Source organism: Centruroides vittatus, unplaced genomic scaffold, assembly GCF_030686945.1.
Source record: "Centruroides vittatus isolate TY-2023 unplaced genomic scaffold, ASM3068694v2 contig_364, whole genome shotgun sequence".
In the NCBI taxonomy this organism is placed as follows: domain Eukaryota; kingdom Metazoa; phylum Arthropoda; class Arachnida; order Scorpiones; family Buthidae; genus Centruroides; species Centruroides vittatus.
This window is the reverse complement of record NW_027122188.1, coordinates 2,089,662-2,110,900: the sequence shown is the minus strand read 5'-3', so window position 1 is coordinate 2,110,900 and position 21,239 is coordinate 2,089,662. Positions and strand designations below refer to the sequence as shown.

General features: G+C 28.6%; 1 protein-coding gene across 1 annotated transcript in view; it reads left to right on the top strand.

Annotated features, from left to right (window-relative positions):
- IFT52 (intraflagellar transport 52) overlaps window positions 1-21,239 on the top strand; it is a 48,171-nt gene that overhangs the window by 610 nt on the left and 26,322 nt on the right. Inside the window, exons 2-5 of the mRNA XM_067270123.1 lie at window positions 9,015-9,139; window positions 10,936-11,023; window positions 15,692-15,821; window positions 18,163-18,304. Coding sequence (XP_067126224.1) covers window positions 9,015-9,139; window positions 10,936-11,023; window positions 15,692-15,821; window positions 18,163-18,304 — 485 coding nt within the window. The remainder of the gene's footprint in view (window positions 1-9,014; window positions 9,140-10,935; window positions 11,024-15,691; window positions 15,822-18,162; window positions 18,305-21,239) is intronic.

The window sequence follows — 21,239 nt, the reverse complement described above, 5'->3', positions numbered from 1 at the left end:
TTTATTAAAAAATTCAATTAATGATTTTTGTTTAAAGCTAGCTGTTCTTTTTGAACCTGCTAAATCATGAATACTTTTAAGACATATAAGTTGTCCTGAGTTACACTCTTCTTAGCTCTCAAACCACTTCATGGAGACATCTAAGCACTGAAAAGCTTCAGAATGTGTAGGACCAATAATCTCTTACTTCACAAATCTCTTCTTTGTCTTCTCAATCTTTTTCATCTGAGGCAGATATTTCTTTAATTATTTCCTCACCATTCAAAATTTGGAATCCAGGATTGTTCGCATCGCAATTTAACCACTCAGTTACATCATCTTTGTCACATTCAGCACATATTGAAATTTGTGTTATTGCTTTCGCAATGTCTCCTATACCACTTTCTACTGTGTTACTGGAATTTACTAATGATCTTTTCAAAATTTTGTTCCTTGCATTCCATCATGTACGTACATAAACAGTGTCTCAATTCGCCAAGTGCAAATCAGCAAATTCGTACAATTTTTGTTTATTTTGAACAATCTGGATAATGGAAAATCCAGATAACAGAGATCCGGATAATCGAGGTTCTACTGTATTACTTTTTGTTTTTATTTTAAGTAAAAACTGTTAAATTTTCCAAAATAAATTTAACAGAAAAAATAAAAGTTATAGCTCACAAATCATATAGAGCAGTGGTTCCCAATCTTTTATTGGATGAGTCCCATCCTAGGCACCTTTAAAATCCTGATGCCACCTGTGATATATAATTTATTGTCCAAAAAGTGAACTCCTATTTACATGGAGGAAGTGTAAAAGGCCATTAACTTGGTTTAAATAAGCTTTCAAAAAACATGGCATTTATGAAAGAGAATAACCACTGCCTTAAGGACCATTTACACACAACAGTGATGTGCCGGCATGGCACACTGATGAGTGTGCCACGGTCACACACAACAGTGATCTGACCGTGCTCTCGGTGAATGGTCATAGACTTTTCTGAGGATGAATTGGCTATGGTAGCTATATGTTTGGATGAAGAAGAAGAAAAAGAAATGCAATCAAGAAAGTGCCACAAGTGGGTACATCAAGCAAAAAGGTCAACAGAAAAGGAGTTTCATACTCTTTATAAAGAATTAATAGATGATGAATCTAAATTTTTTGAATATTTTCAAATGTCCCAACATGCACTTCATATTTTATTGAACAAAACAGAGAAATATTTGTACTCAATGTTTATATATTTCAAATGAGATAAATTGAATAGAACAGGGTGTTGATGCACCATTTCAATTAATTAAATGTTCATTATCCATTGGAAAACAAATTTTACTGTCAGTGAAAATATTGTTCCGGTCAAATGTACTTTCGTGGTAGGTCACACTACTGCATGGTACTGTGACGGACGAATCTGGACAGGGTGATTTAAAACTAGGTTAATGATTTCTCACTGGCAAAAAATCACTGCACTGAGTGGACACTGCATGGTCATGTCACTATTGTGTGTAAATGGACCTTTATGCTATTGGATAGCCTTTGATGATGGGAGGCATTAGCCCGATAGGTATAGGCTGTTGGGCTAATGCAGGGGTCGCCAAAGTGGTCGATATCGACCCCCATGGATTGATATAACATTATAAAGGGGTTGATTATCAAGCTTAGGCTAAGGATAAGGGGGAGCTAAGGATCAAGCTTATCTGTCTCACTGATTGTCAGTTACAAAAATTATTATTAACAAATATACAATAAATGAAAAACAAATGCAAAATTAAAAGAAATGTATTAAAATAGTAAGTGCTTTGTTTTGCTTGTAACACAAACTCTTTGATGGGGTCAATGTGGGGTTTCGAAAACTTGTAGGGGGTTGACGATCAAAAAAGTTTGGCAACCCTTGGGCTAATGCCTCCTGCCAGTAGTGGTTGGCTTTGATATTACAATGTATTGGGGTTAGTAGAGTTGTTTGAACAAAAAGACAGTTGAAGTGCTGAGAAGAAATAATAAGAAATTGTTAAGAAAATAATAATAATATGTAGTGATATGAAAAACAGACACTGCAAAGAAGATGGTATGGAAAGGGAAATTTAAAAAATGAATAATAAGATATAAGAACAATTCACTGTTAATAACTCATTCTTGAATTGCCCCCTTAAAAATCAAATTCTCCCCTGTGGGGTATGTGCCCCATGTTGGAAACCATGGATATAGAGTTTAATTATAATGGAGACAGATTTAGGGGTGTACTCGGGGTTGGTGCTAGAGTTCATTTTTATAATATACAGTATATATAGATGACTATAATTATTTTTGACAAAATGGAAACAAATGGAACAAGCAAACAAAAGTAATGAAAGTATACAGTTTGAAATAGAAGAAAAACAAACTAGTGTAAATAATGTAGACTTTACAATACAAAGAAAAGAAGATAGATTAGAGTATTAAAAATATGTTAAACCTATGCAAGTGTCTAGAGCAATTAATTATAAACCAAATGTACTAATAAATGTGAAGTTTAATATATTTAAAATGTATATAAATAAAATTAAAAGTAGAACTAGTAAAACAGAAAACCAGGAAAAAGAAATACAACAAATAGTAAAAATATTTGTTTAATGTTTACCCTAAAAAATTATTAGATGAATTGCTAAATTAAGTAATAAAAAAAAATGAAAATAAAATAATAAAATAAATTTAATACTCAAAAAAATGATTTGTTTAAAAAGCATTTATATTATAAACACAATAATAAAATAATAGAAGAAAAAGTAGTAGTATATTCTTTTTAATGTAGTTGTGGACAAGATAAAATGTACATAGGGAAACAAAATGAAAACTTAAAATACATATAAAGGAACATATAAGATCAATTAAAATAATTATGCAAATTCAGTAGTAGCCATGCACTGTAATAAAGAAGGATGCAAAATTAATTTAAATATGATAAAAATAAAGAAAAAAGAAAAAAAATAGTTTTAAAAGGCAATTATTTGAGCATATTTACGTAAACAAAACAAGATAATAGAATTAATGATAAATTAATTTAGGAAGATAAATCCATAAATCATGGAACATTTTTATTTATAGAAGATGTTATGGATAGAGAGGTATTTAAATTGGAAGTAATAGGAGGAAATAGAAAGAGAAAATAAGAACATGAAGAAATATAGAACGGAAATACAGTTAAAAAATATTAGTCAGAAAATAAGGTGTAAATTAGAAAATGCCACAATAATTATGTTGAGCTTTGTCTTTTGGATGCTTTGTCGATATTATTGTTGTATTAATGTCAGACAGTAGAGAAGATGTAAGTGTTTTTAAATATTGTTGGGTCTAATATATTTTTAAAAAATGTTTTTGTATAATTGTTATAGAATGTTGTAAACCTGCTGTCTTACATGTCCAAAACACAAAAAGGAGTGTACAGGTGAAAATAAAGACATTTTGTTTTATTTATTTTTTTGACTAAAACTTCCTCCTTTTGCTAATTTGAAATTACACCAGTATAATAAGTCCTATTTATAAACAAGGCCTCCTTGGACAATATAAAAAAAATAAAATTATCACAAAAACTATTTTATGAAATTATTGATGACTGAAAAATACTTAAAATCCAATAAAAAAAAAAACTGGTGAACCAGATTGAAAAATAAAGCTCAATGAAAACATTTAAATGCAGAAAACTTAAAAAGTTGTGGCATAAGAACACTGGAACCAGATTTGACATGTGAATAAAATGCACATTACTGACTACAACTACAGGAAGTTTTGGATGAAGCAATGTTGTCATGATAATAAATCAGAAAAACAAGCATTGTCGCAGAAAAAGACTAAGCTTTACTTTGTGCTTTAAAGTTGTTGTACCTACAATAATTTAGCTGAACATTAGAGCACCTTTGAGCAATATTAGTGAAGAAGCTTTAATGCTTGAAGCCTTTTTCTGTGATGATGCTTGTTTTCCTGATTTATTATTATGGTTTCATTGCTTCATCAAAAACTTTCTTTAGTTGTAGTCTGTGTAATGTGCACTTTATTCACATGTCAAATCTGGTTCCAGTGTTCTTATGCCACAGCTTTCAAAAGTTTCCTTTATTTTGATGTTTCCACTTTATTTCAACCTGGTTTACCAGTTTTTTATGGGATTGTGAAAAAGTGCCTTAGTTTTCAATAATGGGAAATATTTAAAGAATTTGTTGCTTTATAGCATTAGTGATTAAATATTTGGTCTTATAAGTGAAAGTTTTGTGCTAAAAGTCGTAATTATTCTGTACATCAAACTGTAGAAAATGCTATTTATAAGCACAAATTATCCGTGTATTGAATGAAATAACTAAATTAAAAGTTTTGCAGGTCAAAAAAAGTCTTTTTACTTTATTGTCATTGTTGCAGATTGATATCATTCAAGGCAGATGATGATCAAATTCAAATATAAGTATAATTCAGCAAAGTTTTATAATTTGAACTGCAAGCACTAAAACAGTAATTTATCTACACTATAACTTATCCAGAATATTGTGAATTTGATAAAATCCACTATAAAAGAATAAAAACACACCTTTAATATAATCCAGCAAATAAATATTAATAATATAAAAACGTTTTAGACTGTTTCTTAACGATCTTCTTCAGTTAACATACAATAGAAGATAAAATCGAACATCAAAATAGAACGTAAATGTGAAAATAAAAAATATAAATAATGGAAATGTAGATGCGGTGGATAAAATAAACGAACACAGAAATAATATAAATTAAGCTGAAAATGCCCCTTAATAAAAAATTAAAACAAATAAAGTCTCTTAATATCACTAATTTTCATAAAAGGATCGCCATGTGGTAGCTAAAGCGTCCACGTCTCTATGGTTGATGCAACCAGTTGTCTTATGTGCTTTAAAGATTTCTATCTATCTCTAAAGATCTCTAATTCAAAGTTGAATAATTAGTATAAGATTCATTGTTTTAAGTACAGTACATAACCCAATGCTATTTCACTCATTTTAGTGATTGATCTGTTACAATTGATGTATTTGATATATTTTTTTATAAGAGGTGAAAAGGAATCTAGAATATTATTACATACAAGAATATTGTAAAAATTCATGTATGTAAAATATTTAAAATTGTCATAATAAATTATATTATGATCTTAACTGGGATTCTAAATTAAAGATAGTAAATTTGAAATTTTCACACCATTTAGTAAATGTTTTGATACAGGAAATCCTTGTTAATTTGAACTCAGGATAGTTCGAAATTTCATTAGTTTGTAACAATACTGTTTGTTCCAGCCAGGAATATAGAGATTTACATATTAAGGAATTTGGTTAGTTCAAAATATGACTACTACAAAATTTGAAGTGAAAATTCTGTCTGAACTGTCATATGCATTTATTAACTCATTTGTTTACATCAAAGTGCTTCCATTCTATAAGAGACCAAGAACAACTCTAATCTGTTTAATATGGCTCTGCTTTTGCAGTAACACATTTTCAGGTGTTAGCTTATTCCTTGGGCTACCCTTTTTTCTCTTCTTTCATAAAATACAGTTGGGTTTTGAGATTGTGAGATTAGGTTACTAGTAGCAGATTAAGATATTTGTAATGCTCTAGGCCTACAAATATCTCAATTTACTACTACAATATGCTACATTTAGACCACTTACTACTTTTTGGGCCACATTAAAAATAATTTTGGCTGCATTTCAAGGAATTCTGCTTTACTTTTTATAAAACCTGTCTGGCAGCCTGTAATGATCTCACTGGACACATGTTGTTTACCTGCAGTTTATTTATAGTATTATTATTAATTAACAAAAATAGCAATCTGTATAAGTAGCCTGTATTCTGTTTGCTTAATAAATTATATCAGTTACATGGCATTTGGCATATTATACAGAAATATGTAAATCTCTGATAATTTGAAACTCAATAATTCAAAGTTGCAATTATTTTGTCCCTTGAATTTTGAAGTAATGAAGATTTCCTGTAATTTTATCTATTTGATAGATGTTGAATAAAAATCATATTGGATTAATCAGAGATTCTGAATGAAACTATTCTTAATAACAACTAAATCTTATATGGTTCAATTTTTAATTAATTAAACTTTTCTTATAAATTTAGTTTTTTTACATTTTAAATCTAATTTTATTGGGCTGGAATTTGAAAAAATTGTAGATTTATAAATTCTCACTGTTGTCCATCCATGCGTGTGTCCATCTGTCTTTTCTTAAACTCTAGAACGGAGTTAGATAGATGAAAGACGAGACCATATATGGAAATTTTAGGGACAAGAGGCCCCAATTAACTATATAAGAACTTCCAATGCAAATCAGAAGTCATGTTATTTCAATTCAAAAGGTATTAGATGACTGGCACAACTCTATTGTTAAAGGAAAAGTATGTACAGGAATAGCCAATTTGAGGTGGAGGGCACATATTTTAAATTAAAAAATTATTAAAAATATGATTAAAAATTGCAGCCTGGCATTGTGATGATGTCACAATAAATAATTGCTTGTTACATTAGCTTTTTTTGCTATTGGTTTGTTCACTTTAGCAATTCATCTTCCTCTTAGAATCAATGTAGATATTTAGTATTCAGAGAAACAAAATTTACCATCTTGTCAAAGTGGTGATTTTTTTAGACTCCATGTATTATTGTAAATTGAAAAAATTAAATTCACTAGCACATGATGGCATAAAATTGCAGCATAAAAATATACAAATGATGGGATTCCCAGTTTATAAATAATACAAATGTAAAATTGTATAGACTTTGGTTAATATTGAGGATATCTTATAGAAGGTATTCACCTGGAAAACTTCATTTGTTATCTGTTTAAACTATACATTTATCTGTATATATTTTATATGTAGTTATTTATTTTACATTTAATTAATTTTTTGGTTATTTTTAAATAATTTAAATTTAAAATATTCTACTATTGGAATGTTTTTAATTTTTGATTTGATTCAAATTCAATAATATATTCTGATGAAAGCTGTTAATCAGTTTGATAATTTGAATCCATGTGTCTGAAGATGGACTTGAAATAAGATCAAAAACATTTGCAATTAAAAGTTTTTATGTTGGAATTTTTAGAATCAATTTTTTGCAGTTACCTTATTAAATAGCAATGTGGCATAAAATGGTCACTAGAAAAAATCTATTTTAGATTAAACAGTAACACAGACAAAAAATAATGGATTTATAAGAGAAGTATAAAAAAATAATAATTTGAGGATCATAAAGGACGTTGCATCAATTTTGAATAGTTCATTTCTGAAGAAATATGAAGTTTTTATGTAATTTTGTATTTATTTAATTGGCATCTGTTTTATTTTAATGTTTCTGTAATATGTGCGTATACTTATAACACAATATTTATTTAATGATTGATTTGTAATCTTTGATAAGTTTAAATGTTATCTCTGTACTCTTAGCAACGCAATTCGATCAGTTTTTCATTGTTGTTAAGCTTGAAGATAGGAAATTATCTGAAAATATTTGCTTATTTGATTTTCATTCTATACTTTAATTAAAACAGTTACTTGTATATATATTTTGCATTTGAAGTATTTAATTTTATAACATATACAGTCAAACCTGTTTTTATGTGGGGGATAGGGACCGCATTAAAAAAAACGCATAAAAAAATCTCACGAAACTTCACGAATGGCTGTAAATAATAGTTTTCGCGACACAATTAAAAAATATTTTTTTTATGCGGTCAACAGGGACCGCATAAAAAAAGTCTCACATAGAAAATAACTCAAAACCGTACGAAATAGAATTTATTGACAACAGATGTCAGCACTTGACTGCATCGCCTGGTCTATCGTCTGTTTTACATATTTTTGTCCAGGTGGTGTTTTGTTGACTTAAAAAGTAAATTATTTCATTTTTCGCATATTCATGCAATAATATTACTATAATAAGTGCATTTATGCTATAATAAGTTTATTTAGCTATAATAAGTCAACGTAAGACATGACGAATCGCACGAGACTAGTCGCCAACTATACCGCACAAATTAAAAATTCGCATTAAAAAAATCGCACAAATAAAAATCGCACATAAAAAGAGCGCATAAAAACAGGTTTGACTGTACTGGATAGATTAATTTCTGTTATTAATTTCTTTGGATTAACATAAGATTTAGTTTTATGAATTCTTATTGTTTTTTTTATAAAAAAGCTATAAATATTATGTTTTGAAAGAATTTTATGTTCTGTAGACAATTGATATATATGCATAAGCATTATAATAAATATCAAAAAATTTGAAATTTAATAAGTAATGGAATATAATTTAGCTTATCTATGATTGTAATTACAACGTGCTATTTGAAAATAATCTCTAACCAATTACCATTTGTAGTACTTTACATTTTACGTTTAACATATACAATTTTGTAAACATTAGAAATTAATCCTAATAGCTATTAATAACTTATTTAAATAAATATGTAATTTAAAATTAGGTGTATTGTCAGCAGTATCTTTTTGTAAGAATCTTTGTATTGAAATGATTTTCTTTATACACATATACTAGGCTAGGCTAGCTGTAGGCACTGCAAAGGTGCTTGGAGTAGCACAAATAAGAATACTATATATAAAAAATATAAAAAATTACAATTAAAATTTTAAAAATCTAACTTTTAAAGATTGTTTTTTACATTTAAAATATATAAATAAATTGTACATTCTGAACCATTTTTTAAAAATGTAAGAGTGGCAAATGACTTCAAAAATTTAGAACTGGTTTTACATATATATATTATGGAGTAAGTGATTAATGTGGGCATTATAAATGTGAGGCCTTTTTAATGGTTCACATTAAAAAGGAAATGTGTATTTTATTAAATTAAACCATTGGGAAATTTTCAGAAATATATAGAATATTATAGGCTATACAATTTTAAAATTTTTACTCAATTTCATAATTGATTTGAAATTTTGTTTGTGTCTTTTAGAATTGTATTGAGTAAGTTTTTATTAAATGTAATATTTATTACTCTATTTTTCTTTTTATACAGAATATTGATAACAAGGAAAAATCCAATACAATTATTTTTGACATCTCAAAAAATGAATTATTTAGTTTAAATGAGGGTTATAGGACATTAAATAGAAGATTAAAGAATAATTGGAAAGTGTTTAGGTAAGTATATATATATATAATAAATAAAGCAGTTATTAGTAAATTAATTAATTTTTTTAAAATAAAGATTTATTGTATATATGTTTTCTTGTTTCTAATATAACTTTTAACTCTATTATACATAACTTTTTTAAAGCTCAATGTCAGTTTTATGTTGAATCGGAAAATTTTTATATTATCTATGTTAAAAAAAATGATTACTCCTCACAGTTTCATATGGATAATGTATGGGTTGTCTATGTTTAAAAATAAATTTGAAAGTAGATGTGGTTTATATGATGATTTTAAATTACAATTAAAAATGTAACAAAAAGCTTTTTCTTTGTCTAAAATCATTAAGACTGTCTTTAGAAAACATGAAAAAACCATTTCTGCACCACATATAGTAGTACAGTGGAGCCTCGCTTAATGAGCATAATTTGTTCCAGAGTCTTACTCGTAATGCGAAACACTCGTTAAGCGAAACAGTTTTTTCCATAGAAATTAACGTAAAATACGATAATGCGTTCCACACCGAAAAAATTCTCAAATGTTTTATGTATAACGTTTATTAAAAAAAATTATACAATATACACTGTTAAGGAGCATGAATCATCATCATCTTTTCTTCTTACATGGAACAAACCATTCTGGAATGAGAATTTGATTTTCAGAAACACAAAAAAAAAAAAAAAAAAAATTACAGTTAATATGTTTGATAAACACTTCAAACGATATGCCAAATTCTTGGGTTATGTAAAGGCTATAATTAAATATTAGAAATTAATTAATTTGACTTGAGGTAAGCAGTTATGTTTCCGTCTCATATTAAATTTAATAATTATAAATAGTTAATTTTTAGATATTATTACGATTTTTACAGCAAAACATTTATATATTAAAGTTAATTTTTTGTTCAGACATTTCTAAAATTTAATTTGGAATCAGTCATTAAATTTAATGATCCAAGAATTTGGCATATCGTTTGGCGTGTTTATTATATAATGGGCTATGGTTGTTGATGTTTATAAGTAATATGTGTGAATTAAAGTTCGGAAAAATATGTGATCACAAGCGACAGTAAGATGCTAGAGGAACGAGTGCTAAACACAGACTGATGGAGCATGTCTCATGCGCACAATTCGGGACTTCTCCTCTCCTCGTCACTTGTTATGCGAAACATCGCTCATTAAGCGAGGCAAATTTTTACAATTTGTTTTGCTCATTATGTGAAATACTCGTTGTGCGAGGTTCCACTGTACATTTGTGTCTTGTTGTAAGTAATCAACATTTCATTTCATTATGTCTGCCATATCAGTCTATTAGATGTTGCAACTGTTCTTGTTTTCTATTGGCTATCAATTTCCTGTTTTTGCTTACAACAATAGAAGTCAAAATATTTTTTAAAATATTTTTTTGGGTGTTTTTTATGCTACAGAGGCAGAAATTATTTCTGATCTTTATTTCTGCATTATTTTATTACAGATGGGAATGAAGCTTTGCAATTTATAAAAATAATTATTTAAAATTTAATAGTAAATTATTCAATGGAATCAGTTATTTAGTTAAAATGAATAAAAATAACTATATTTCTAAAAATTTGCTAAATTATTTAATAAATTATTTAAATTATAATTATTAACTTAGATAAGAGGTGGTGCCTAACGTTTACCTAGTAGCAAATTGCTTTAGTATTAATTATTATAAATAGCAGATTTATAGCTTGAGTATTTAAGGCAATCATTTGGCTATGTATCTATATCTGTTGTATCTATATATGTTATGTATTTATATTATTATTTTACATTAATTTGTAGTAATAAAGAAGAAATATCAATGCAAGTATTATCGCAAACGGCAGTATTTGTTTTACCAGGACCACGTGAAAAATTTACAGAAATTGAGGTTAGTAATTTATTATGAAAATTGGTGATTCCTAGATAATTTTTATTTCTAATAATATTTATTTTATATTATTAATTTAAATTTAAAATGTTTTTAGAATTGTAAATCTATGAAATGCACTATGATTGATGTATTGACTCTATTAATGAATATAGTAGACTCTCATTGAGTTGAGTTCCTTGTTTAGTTTCTGCACAGTTTTATTATGTTAGTAAAATTTCTATTTTTTTGTGTAAGTTACTGGCACTACTCTGGATTGTTGCTGACTCTGTTGTTTGGTAACCAATTCAGAGTAGGGCCAGTAGCTTGTACCAAATTTACTGGCTGTTTAGAAAAATTTTGTTACAAGTTGATGATTGATGATTGTCAATAAGAAGTTGGTGATGTCTATGTCTATTCTAGTCTATGTGATGAAGAGAGAATATATGAGTAATGTTCAAAATAACCACTCAGTCGGTTTAACGAAACACAAAGTTTATATTTATAATACAAATGTACAAAATGATACAAAGTAGCGTTACAATTAATTATGCACAAACACTAGTCCAAACCACAACCGACTATACCCGTACAAGTTCGTCGAAAGAACTCCTTACAACCAAACAGACTTGTAATTAACAACACCTCCGAGTCAGAAACAAGTTTGTACTAAACCACTGGAGTTTACTTTCCTTAGATTTCCGTAGCGTCCAACGAGAGAGACTGTTAGAACTTCGGTAACAACGATCCTAATCCGATCCGATTCCATCCGATCTTCCCGATACGATCCCAGCCGATCCCGATGCAAACCCTTGTTTCCGCTGAAACTACTCCTTAAATAGTGTCCGTCGTTCGAATCCTCAGCCAATCAAATTCAAATGTTTCCACAACGTCCAGCCAACGGTCACTTTCTGTCGGCCAATCGTTCGTCTATCGTCGATTTGAAACTTAATGGTTCTTTCCAACAGAAGTTTCTAACGGCCGTTCCTAACGGTTTTTCCGTTATGAAAGTTCGTTATAATAAAACAGTGCGGGAATTGCACGCCTAGGCGATTCCATACCTTACAATATGTTTTTCCTGTATTGAAAAAAATCCAAAAGTGTTGATTTAGCTCCATGTAAATCACTGACATTAAAAGAGATGGTGGAACCTATTAAATATAACAAACAAGAGAAGTGTAGAATGAGAAAATTAGTAAAAGTGTTCAAGATTGGGAAAAGCAAAGCTATAGAAGTTATCAAGAAATAAAAAGAGCTATTCAGTCATTGGTGCCGTAATAACAAGTATCAAATCTGACAGTTGCAAAGTGGATATAGCACTCTTGTTGACAAGTTGGTCATAGAATGGTTATGCAGAGCCAAAAGTCAGAATATTCCTATATCAGAATTGATTATATAAGTTAAAGCTTTATAATTTGTAATTGAATTAGATGCTGTGGACTTCAAAATGGATGGCTTATAAAGTTTTAAAAGCAAATATTATTAAATTCAAAACTGTTTGTTTAGAATTTGTAGTTTATTGAAATACAGTAGTGCATTGGAAGGCTAAGCTCTCTTCCATTATCAATGGTTATTCTTTTATATATACACATTTTTTTTAAAGTTGACTTACAGTAGTGTTTATAAGAACATTTGATGACTTTCCATGAAGCAATATTTCCCATTAAAAAAAATTCAATAAAAACTTTCCAAAAAATATTTTTGAATGAATGTGAAAGAGGACTGTTCTTTCATGCTCTCTTGACTAAAACTTTATGCTTCAAGGACAAGTCATATTCCAGAAGCAAAGTAGCAAAAGAACAACTAACAGTTCTGTTATGTCTGTTATGTGCAAATATGAGCGAAGAATGCACTGAAAATTAGAAAGGCTACAAAATCAAAATGTTTCAAGAATATATAGACATTACAAAATTTGAAATTGAACGGAAATCAAAGAGAAAGGCCTGAATGATGAAGAATTATGACAGAGTGGCTGGAACAGCTGAACAGGAAAATGTTACATCACTTTCTCAACCTTTGTAAATTTCAAAGTTAAGTCTAAGGTTAGGAAGCATATAATTGTAAATGTAAATCTTGGAGTATCACTTGAAATTTTGACAAAGCAACTCAATATTTTTCAAGTCATTTCATGGATTTCAATTATTTGGAGACAAGTTCTGCCATGAACAATTCAGTTTTCAGTTTTCAAAGCCAAATTTCTTTCCAGTAATGAGAATACATACAGATTTGCTGTAGTCATTTTGAATAATATGGAGACAACACAGTCTCATGAATGCAGCAAGATTTATCATTACTGGAAATCATTATATCAACATAGATTCTAACAGCCAACTGAATGTACAAGCCTAGATACAAAAGCAATTCTTCAGTTATTTTCTGAGATTTAAGAAAAGAAGAATAATGATGATGAAGATGACAATGGCTTCGTAGCCAAAATGACACCTGTTACAGAGCCACCAATAGAGTCATACAGACAGGAACTGGACTATGTGAATGAACTCAAGCAGTTTTACATTAATAGAAAAGACAAAGGTAGTATAAGATTTAATTATGCATAATGAGAAACAGATTGCTACAATCAATTGTAAAAAACAAACACATAACTAAATAAAAAGAATACTGACCTTCATATGATAATTCATCACTTATTGTAATGTGTCACATTACTATTTTTTGCATGATATATGTTTGTACATAAAAATAGTGCAAACTACTTTTAAATTACATGATGTTTTATTTAAAGACAATTTTCACAAAATCTTTCTTGAGTGGCGAGCTCTCTATAACAGCAGTTTTTTGGTCCTTCAAGGGTTTGTTATAGAGAGGTTTCCCTGTACTTATTTTAATTATAGTATTTGAAAAAATTATAGACCTATAAATTTCCAATGACATCCATCTGTCTCCTTAATCTCAAGAACAGATGGTGCACTCTGAACTAATTACAGTGTGATAATAAAACAATGAAAACAGATGTTTTCAAACCCCTTCTGAGCTCTGCATCAGGTTCTTACCATTCCTAGTTGGTTATTCGATAATGGAATAACGTTTAAATAAAAGTTTGATTATAAGTTCGAAAAATTTACAAAAAGTGTTTTTGTTGTTTTACTATTACACCGTGATTGGTTCAGAGTGCATCATTATAATTTCGGTGTGGTGAGTGATTATTTACTCAAGAACAGAGTTAGATGGATGAAAGCCGAGACAAAATATAGAAAGATTAAGGGCAGGAGGCCCCAATTAACTATATACAAACTTCCAGTGCAAACTGGAAGTGATGTTATTTCAATTCAAAAATTTTCTCTTGAAAGGAGTTAGATAGATGACTGGCACAACTTTATTGCTAACAGAAAAGTATGATGTACAGGGACAAGACACTACTAATTTGAGATGGAGAGTATATATTTTAAATTAAAAAATTATTAAAAATATTATTAAAAATTGCAGCCTGGCATTGTGATGATGTCACAATAAATAATTGCTTGTATGGTATTATAATTTTGAATTATATATATATATATTTCTAGATTTCAAATACATAATATATACAAAGTATGTATGTACTACTTGCAATCTACAATGCTAAAAGTATTAAACTTTTATTACATGTCTTTTTATTTTTTTATATTTGTATTATAGTATGTATATGTATATAGTATGTATAGTTTGTATATAGTGTGTATATAAATAGTATATACACATTATAATAGTAAACAATATAATAAGAATATACTCATTATGCTGACCAAAGGTCATTTGTTGAATTCACTGGTTAATTCTTAAGTCTTTAATTATAATACAGTGGAGATGAAATTTAATCTCTTTCGAAGTTAAGACAATGAAGAAAATATACACATTTTCAAGTCTATGTTTAATCCATTTTCACCAACCACAGAAGTAACAGCTAAAAACACATGAAGAAAAACTTCACGAAAAGACAAACAGTAAGTAGAAAATTCACATGGTTAAAACGATATCAACGTCAGCCTTTCTATGGAGGATCTGACGTTTTCACATTAAAAACGGTTGGTGAAAATGGATTAAACATAGACTTGAAAATGTGTATATTTTCTTCATTGTCTTAACTTCGAAATAGAAAGATATCCAGAGTTATGTAACGATATGAAATTTAATCTGTTTAAATAGTAATTTTTGACTGACTAACTATATCCAGAGTTATGTAACTATTTATTCAAAAATGTTGAATAAATAAAATTGATTATGATATCCTTCATAAATGTTAATTATAATAATTTTAATTTAAATGATTTATTGATTAGTACATAGAGCATCGATTATCCGACTTAATTGGGGACTGGGGTTGGTCGGATAACCGAAAAGTATGAAAAAATACATTATTAGTGTAGTGTATTAGGCCTGGTTTGAATACTAGCCTCCCTTTCATGGTCGAGCCAGTGCTGCCAGCTAAAACATGCAAAAATTTAACAAAAATAATATTAAAGTAGCCAAGACATAACCAAATATTGTAGCGCCACTTCACTAGCGGACATTTGAATTTGCCAACTAGAACGTGGTCGGTTAACCGATAAATCGGTTAATCAGGGGTCGGATAATTGATGCTTTACTGTATTACTATGATTAGTATAGAATCCAACCCATAATAGATAATGGGTTTGTATATCTTTCACTAGTGATAAGTAATTTTGTATTAAAAAAAATTTTTATTTTCAGTTTAACAATTTAAGGAAATTTCTGGATTCAGGTGGAAGTTTATTTGTATTAATGGGAGAAGGCGGAGAGAAAAAATTTCAAACTAATATAAATTTTCTTTTAGAAGAATATGGAATAATGGTGAATAGTGGTAAGTTGTACAAATAAAGTAAAACAATTTTATACTAGTTCTTTTAATATTGTATTCAAAAATAATTTTTTTGCTTAAAAAAATGGAATAATTAAAGAAAAGCAAAAAATTTTTTTAGTTTACAATACAAATCACTGAACTTTGCTATTTCAAAGAGATACAGTAAACTCCCGATTATCCGTGTGCAGATTATCTGTGCATGAATTTAAGTTTAAAAAAATGTAACGAAGGTAATAATTTGATTAAATTTTGCAAAAAATGACAATAGTGGATGCGATACATGGTGTAACTCAATCTTGGAACAAAATAAAGCCAATAACACTCGTTCCATTGTGGAGGAAAATTCTACCAAATGTAGAAGGTGATTTTTTTGGATTCTGTCAAGCCCGAGACAAGTGAAACAGTATCTGAAATAAGTGAGCTAAGTGCAAATTTATATGGCTTTGAAAATGTTGATAGAGAAAATATTGAGGAGTGGTTAGAACATGAATCATATGATGGAGGTTTTCAAATAGTGAGTGATGCGGATATTATTTCCAATCTCATTCAACCAGAAGAGCAAGAGAATGAAGCTGAAAGTAGAGAGAAGAAATTATCAATCGCATTAATCACAACACTGCCCTGAATTCTGTTGACACTTTGTTGGAATACATCGACCAATGAGAATTCGAGTATAATGACATAATAACTCTTAGAAAAATTCGAACTGATATTAAAAAATCATTAAAAGATTCCTGCAAACAAACCAAAATCCCAGATTTTCTTAATAATGAGCATTAAACATGTTAAAATAATTGTCTGCCTTAGAAATGTATAATATGTTGTATTTTAGAAATAAATAATTATAGTTCGGATTATCCGTGCCACCTCTTCCCACCATTAGCCTGGATAATCTGGAGTTTACTGTAATTTGAAAATGCATTAAATGCTGTCTAATATAACTACAAAATTAAATATTATAAGTAAAAATGTAATTATTTATAATGACATATCCTCTTCAAATATAAGAATTGCAATAAACTTTTAATCATTTTAAAATAAATATTTCCATTAAACATGCATTGTCAACTTTTTTCAAATATTTGTCAAAGTAATTATTAAATATTTTAGCAATAATAAAATATGATGACAAATTTTTTTTATAAAAGTTTATTTATATTGTTTTTATAATTATTTCTTTGTATTTATAAATTACTTGTACATCAAATTTATTTACTGTAATATAAAACAGAACAAAATGTTTGAAATGCATACTACATGAAAATAATTAATGTTTAAAAAAACTTATGTGAATATGAAAGTTTATTATGTTATGGTATTTGAGTATTTTTAAAGATATGCAAATGATTATTTTATTGTCAGCATTCTATTTGGTCATTTCTTTAGCATATTGACAATTTTTTAATAGTTTAGTAATATTTTAAATTTTGATTTATTTATCTTAAGTTTAATATATAAACAAATGAAAAAAAATCATAAAACTACTTTATTTTGTTCTCAATATCAGATGTGGTAGGTGTATATATGTAATGCGAATGAATGTCTCTTTAATCCAAATAAATAAATCCGGTAGACTTCCTCACAGCTATCAGGTTAGGTACTCCTTTATTGGAAATTACAAATGCGTTTTGGGCCTATTTAGCATTTAAGCCCCTCCTCAGTGTAATGCTTTGAAAGCACAGGAGCGCCTTTCCACATTATTTTGTCTAAACAGAAATTGAAATTCTGTTTTGGTAATTGAATAATTTTTTTTTTAATTCCTAAATTAAAATAAAATTGTAACTCTACAGCTGGACAAAACATGGAGATAACTTTTATAATTTAATGATTTTTTCAACTTTGCCAGAGAATAGTTACAAATTTTGACTAATGTTAATGAATCTCACACATATAATTTTTACACATTTTAAATATTAGATTTAAATATTTTTATTTTAAAAGTTTATTTGAATTTTATATAAGGTAAATATTCCGATATTCAGATTTTCAAAATATTTTATTGTAAAAAACTTCATCGTGCGTTGTTTGTTTGAATTATTTTATTTAACTATTTGATGATGGCTTCAAAAATAAAATTTTCATTTGCCTTAATTCAAGTCTTTACTTACATTTTTCTATTTTGCCATGTGGAAATATAATTATAAAATATACATCATAAAAATAAATCATACTGTAAGAAAATTCACTCTGAAAAACTTATGATTTTTGGTTTAGTAGTTTTTAAAATGAAATTATTTAAGCTATACTATGCTAATCAAATACAGATTTGATTAAAAAATTAAAATATTTAAAATTTTATATTTTTCTGTTTAAAAATTTATTAAGTATGATACATTTTTAGATTCTGTTGTAAGAACTGTCTACTATAAATATTTTCATCCAAAAGAAGCACTTGTTTCAAATGGAGTGTTAAATAGAGCAATTAGTCAAGCAGCTGGAAAAATTTTACCAGGCCAAGGATTGGAAGATGCAAATAATACACAGTATGCAAAATTAAACTTATACATATTTTGAGAATATACAGTAATTTAATATTTTCATGTGCTATTTTTAACTAATGAATAAAAATTAAATCAAATAGTTTAATTTTTTTCAAAATTTAGACAAATTTAATAATTAGGCTATTCTAATTATTAAATTTAATACAAGATGACAAATTGTCTGTATTTAGTTCAAATTAAATAAGATCTTTATATTTAAATAATTCTGTAATGAATCTGATTTTATCATTGATTAATAATATAATTTTGAATGGATTTCTTACATGATTACAAATATGTATCAGACATTTCTTTGTTTAGTGGCAAGAAAACAAAAACTAGTTAAGACAAGTTAGCAGAAAACAAATAAAATAGATTAAAATAAAATTAATTTTTAATTAATGAAAATGAAGTTGTTGGTAAAAAAGGAGATGATTGGGGAAGTGAGTTGGTTATCATGAACAGGTCAAACCACCTGGAAAACTGGGAATTAACTTGGAATTTTTGGCACCAGAAAAAAAGCTGTTTTTAAATTTTATAATGAACATCATTGGATAACAAACACAAATCAATTTATTATATGAGGTCTATTCAGAAAATTCCCATACTTTTAAATTAATGTGCCAACCAGCAGGGCTTTGGAGCAACCATTTTCTTGAGTTGCTCCACTCCAGCATCAAAGTATTTGCTCCAGCTCTGCTCCGTGCTCTGCTTCATGCTCCAATTAAAATATTCTTACAGGAATTACATTAATTTTTTCTTTGATATATAAGTACATATTAAAAAAAACTTTATTTACAACTAATTTATTTATTATTAAAAAAGTTAACATACAACCTAAAATTTATTCGTTGATTTTAATAAATAAAATGGCAGACAGCAAATCGTTCTTCATTGACTGCCTATTATCAGTTAAAATTAATCTTAATCCGGAAAATAGACGCTCAACACTTGCTTGAGAAGTTGGCATGCTTGAAGCAACTCTGCATGCTTTTCTGATGTGCTCTGGATAATGGTCAATGGCTTCGAATACATTCACCTTTAATCTTCCCACATCCTCTATTGCATTGCAGTCTTTCTCAATATGTTTGTCTATTTCGTTGTCATCTTTTTTATGTATAGTGGAAATTCGATGATTGTTTTCTCTTCTATCCAATTCTTCTTCAAAATCATCGTCATCCGAATCTATATTATATTACAGGTTGGCTGTGACAGCTCAACAATTTGCTGGCTTTTCAGCCAAATCAATTAGTATTTGCCTTTTGATTCGCCATTGGATGTCTGAAAGACCTTCTCTCACTTTTAGTTTTTCTGCTGCTCTTAATAAGATTCTATACCTGGAATCAACATACACTCCAGCAAGAAAATGTGTGTTTTGAATAAGCTTTACTTCTGCTTTTTCATGGAAGACAGAATTTCTAATGCAACATATCCTCCATATTCTTCCACACATTTTTCTAGTTTACACCATTTTTTCATAAACATCCCCGGAGTAACATCGGCAGCTTGAAGGGAAATTGTTGAAATATTTGGTTTTTCTAAAACAGCTCTGATATCTTTTACTTTGTCCCATTCTGCTTTGCTAAGTTCCAGGTCTTTTGTCCCAACAGCAGCTACTTGGTCGCAGTATTCTTTGAAAAAAATGATAATTAAGCATGGCATATGTAGAACCTTATCTTGTTACTGTATCTGGGGATTGAGTTTTACCATACATTTTCCGCAAAACATTACGAATTGTTGGCATTCGTAATTTTACCATAACCTGTCAAATTTTTCCTAATATTTTATTATTTGTTCATTCTTTAATCCATTCCAAATGGCTGGTTAAAGAGTGTGAATCCAACACTTCATTAGTTGAATTTTCATATTATCATTACACCATTAGGGAAGCATCTTTAACCCACTGTTGCGAAATGTATACATTCATTTCTTCAATGTCTTCAGTTTTCTCATCATCTTTATCATGGAAAATATTTTCATGATCGCCAAGTTTATTTACAGCACATATCATGTTCGCTTCATTATCTACACAAATATTTAGTACTTGTTTGACAAGTTTGCCACATGTTAAATAATATCAGTGTTGTAAACACTAATATTATTTACTTATGCACTTAACAGTGCAAAATAACTTTAATTTAATTTAATATTTAATGGTTTGTTAAAATTGTTATTGAAAAATCAAATGTAAGAAATGAAACATGGCTACTCCTAGTAGTGAATTTCTGTACTAATGACTAAAGCCACTTTCATTCTAAACAAAACAGAACTATGTCAGAGGATTTCAAACATGGACTTAACTCAATTTTTAAATTCTATGACATATGCCACTTCCGTTTTCACCGGCTCAAATATTTAAAAAATATGCATATCGGAGCAGTGGTGCACTACAAATTTCTGTGCTCCGGCTCTGCTCCTGCTCCGCTCCTGCTCCAAGTAAAAATCCGTTGCTCTGTTGCTCCATGCTCGAGTTCTAGCTCCGCTCCAAAGCCCTGCCAACCAGCACCAGTAATGAGAGGAACTACACCTATGTCCCCCCACCAGTTTTGAGGAATTTTGGCACAAAAGTAGTGTTTGATATGATAATACAGTCATCCAAACTGTTTCATTCGATGGGCCATATGAGAGAATTATGACTAATAGAATGTGGAACTACTTCTCATGGAGGACGAGTAATACAATAGTTCAGTCACAGTGTTGCTAATCTGCTTATGAAGAGAGGAGCAGCAAGAGAAAGTTGATGATGTGTTTGTTATCTACACCATGATATTGTATCACCCACTAAAATACCAACACAATTGTTATTTGGAGAGAGAGTAGTTTAATAAACGTTATACTGTATAAAAGATTAATACATTTTCAAAATTTGCTATAAATACATTAAATATCTAATTTGCTACCATTAAAACAGTTAGGCTATTCTAAATAAACACTTTTT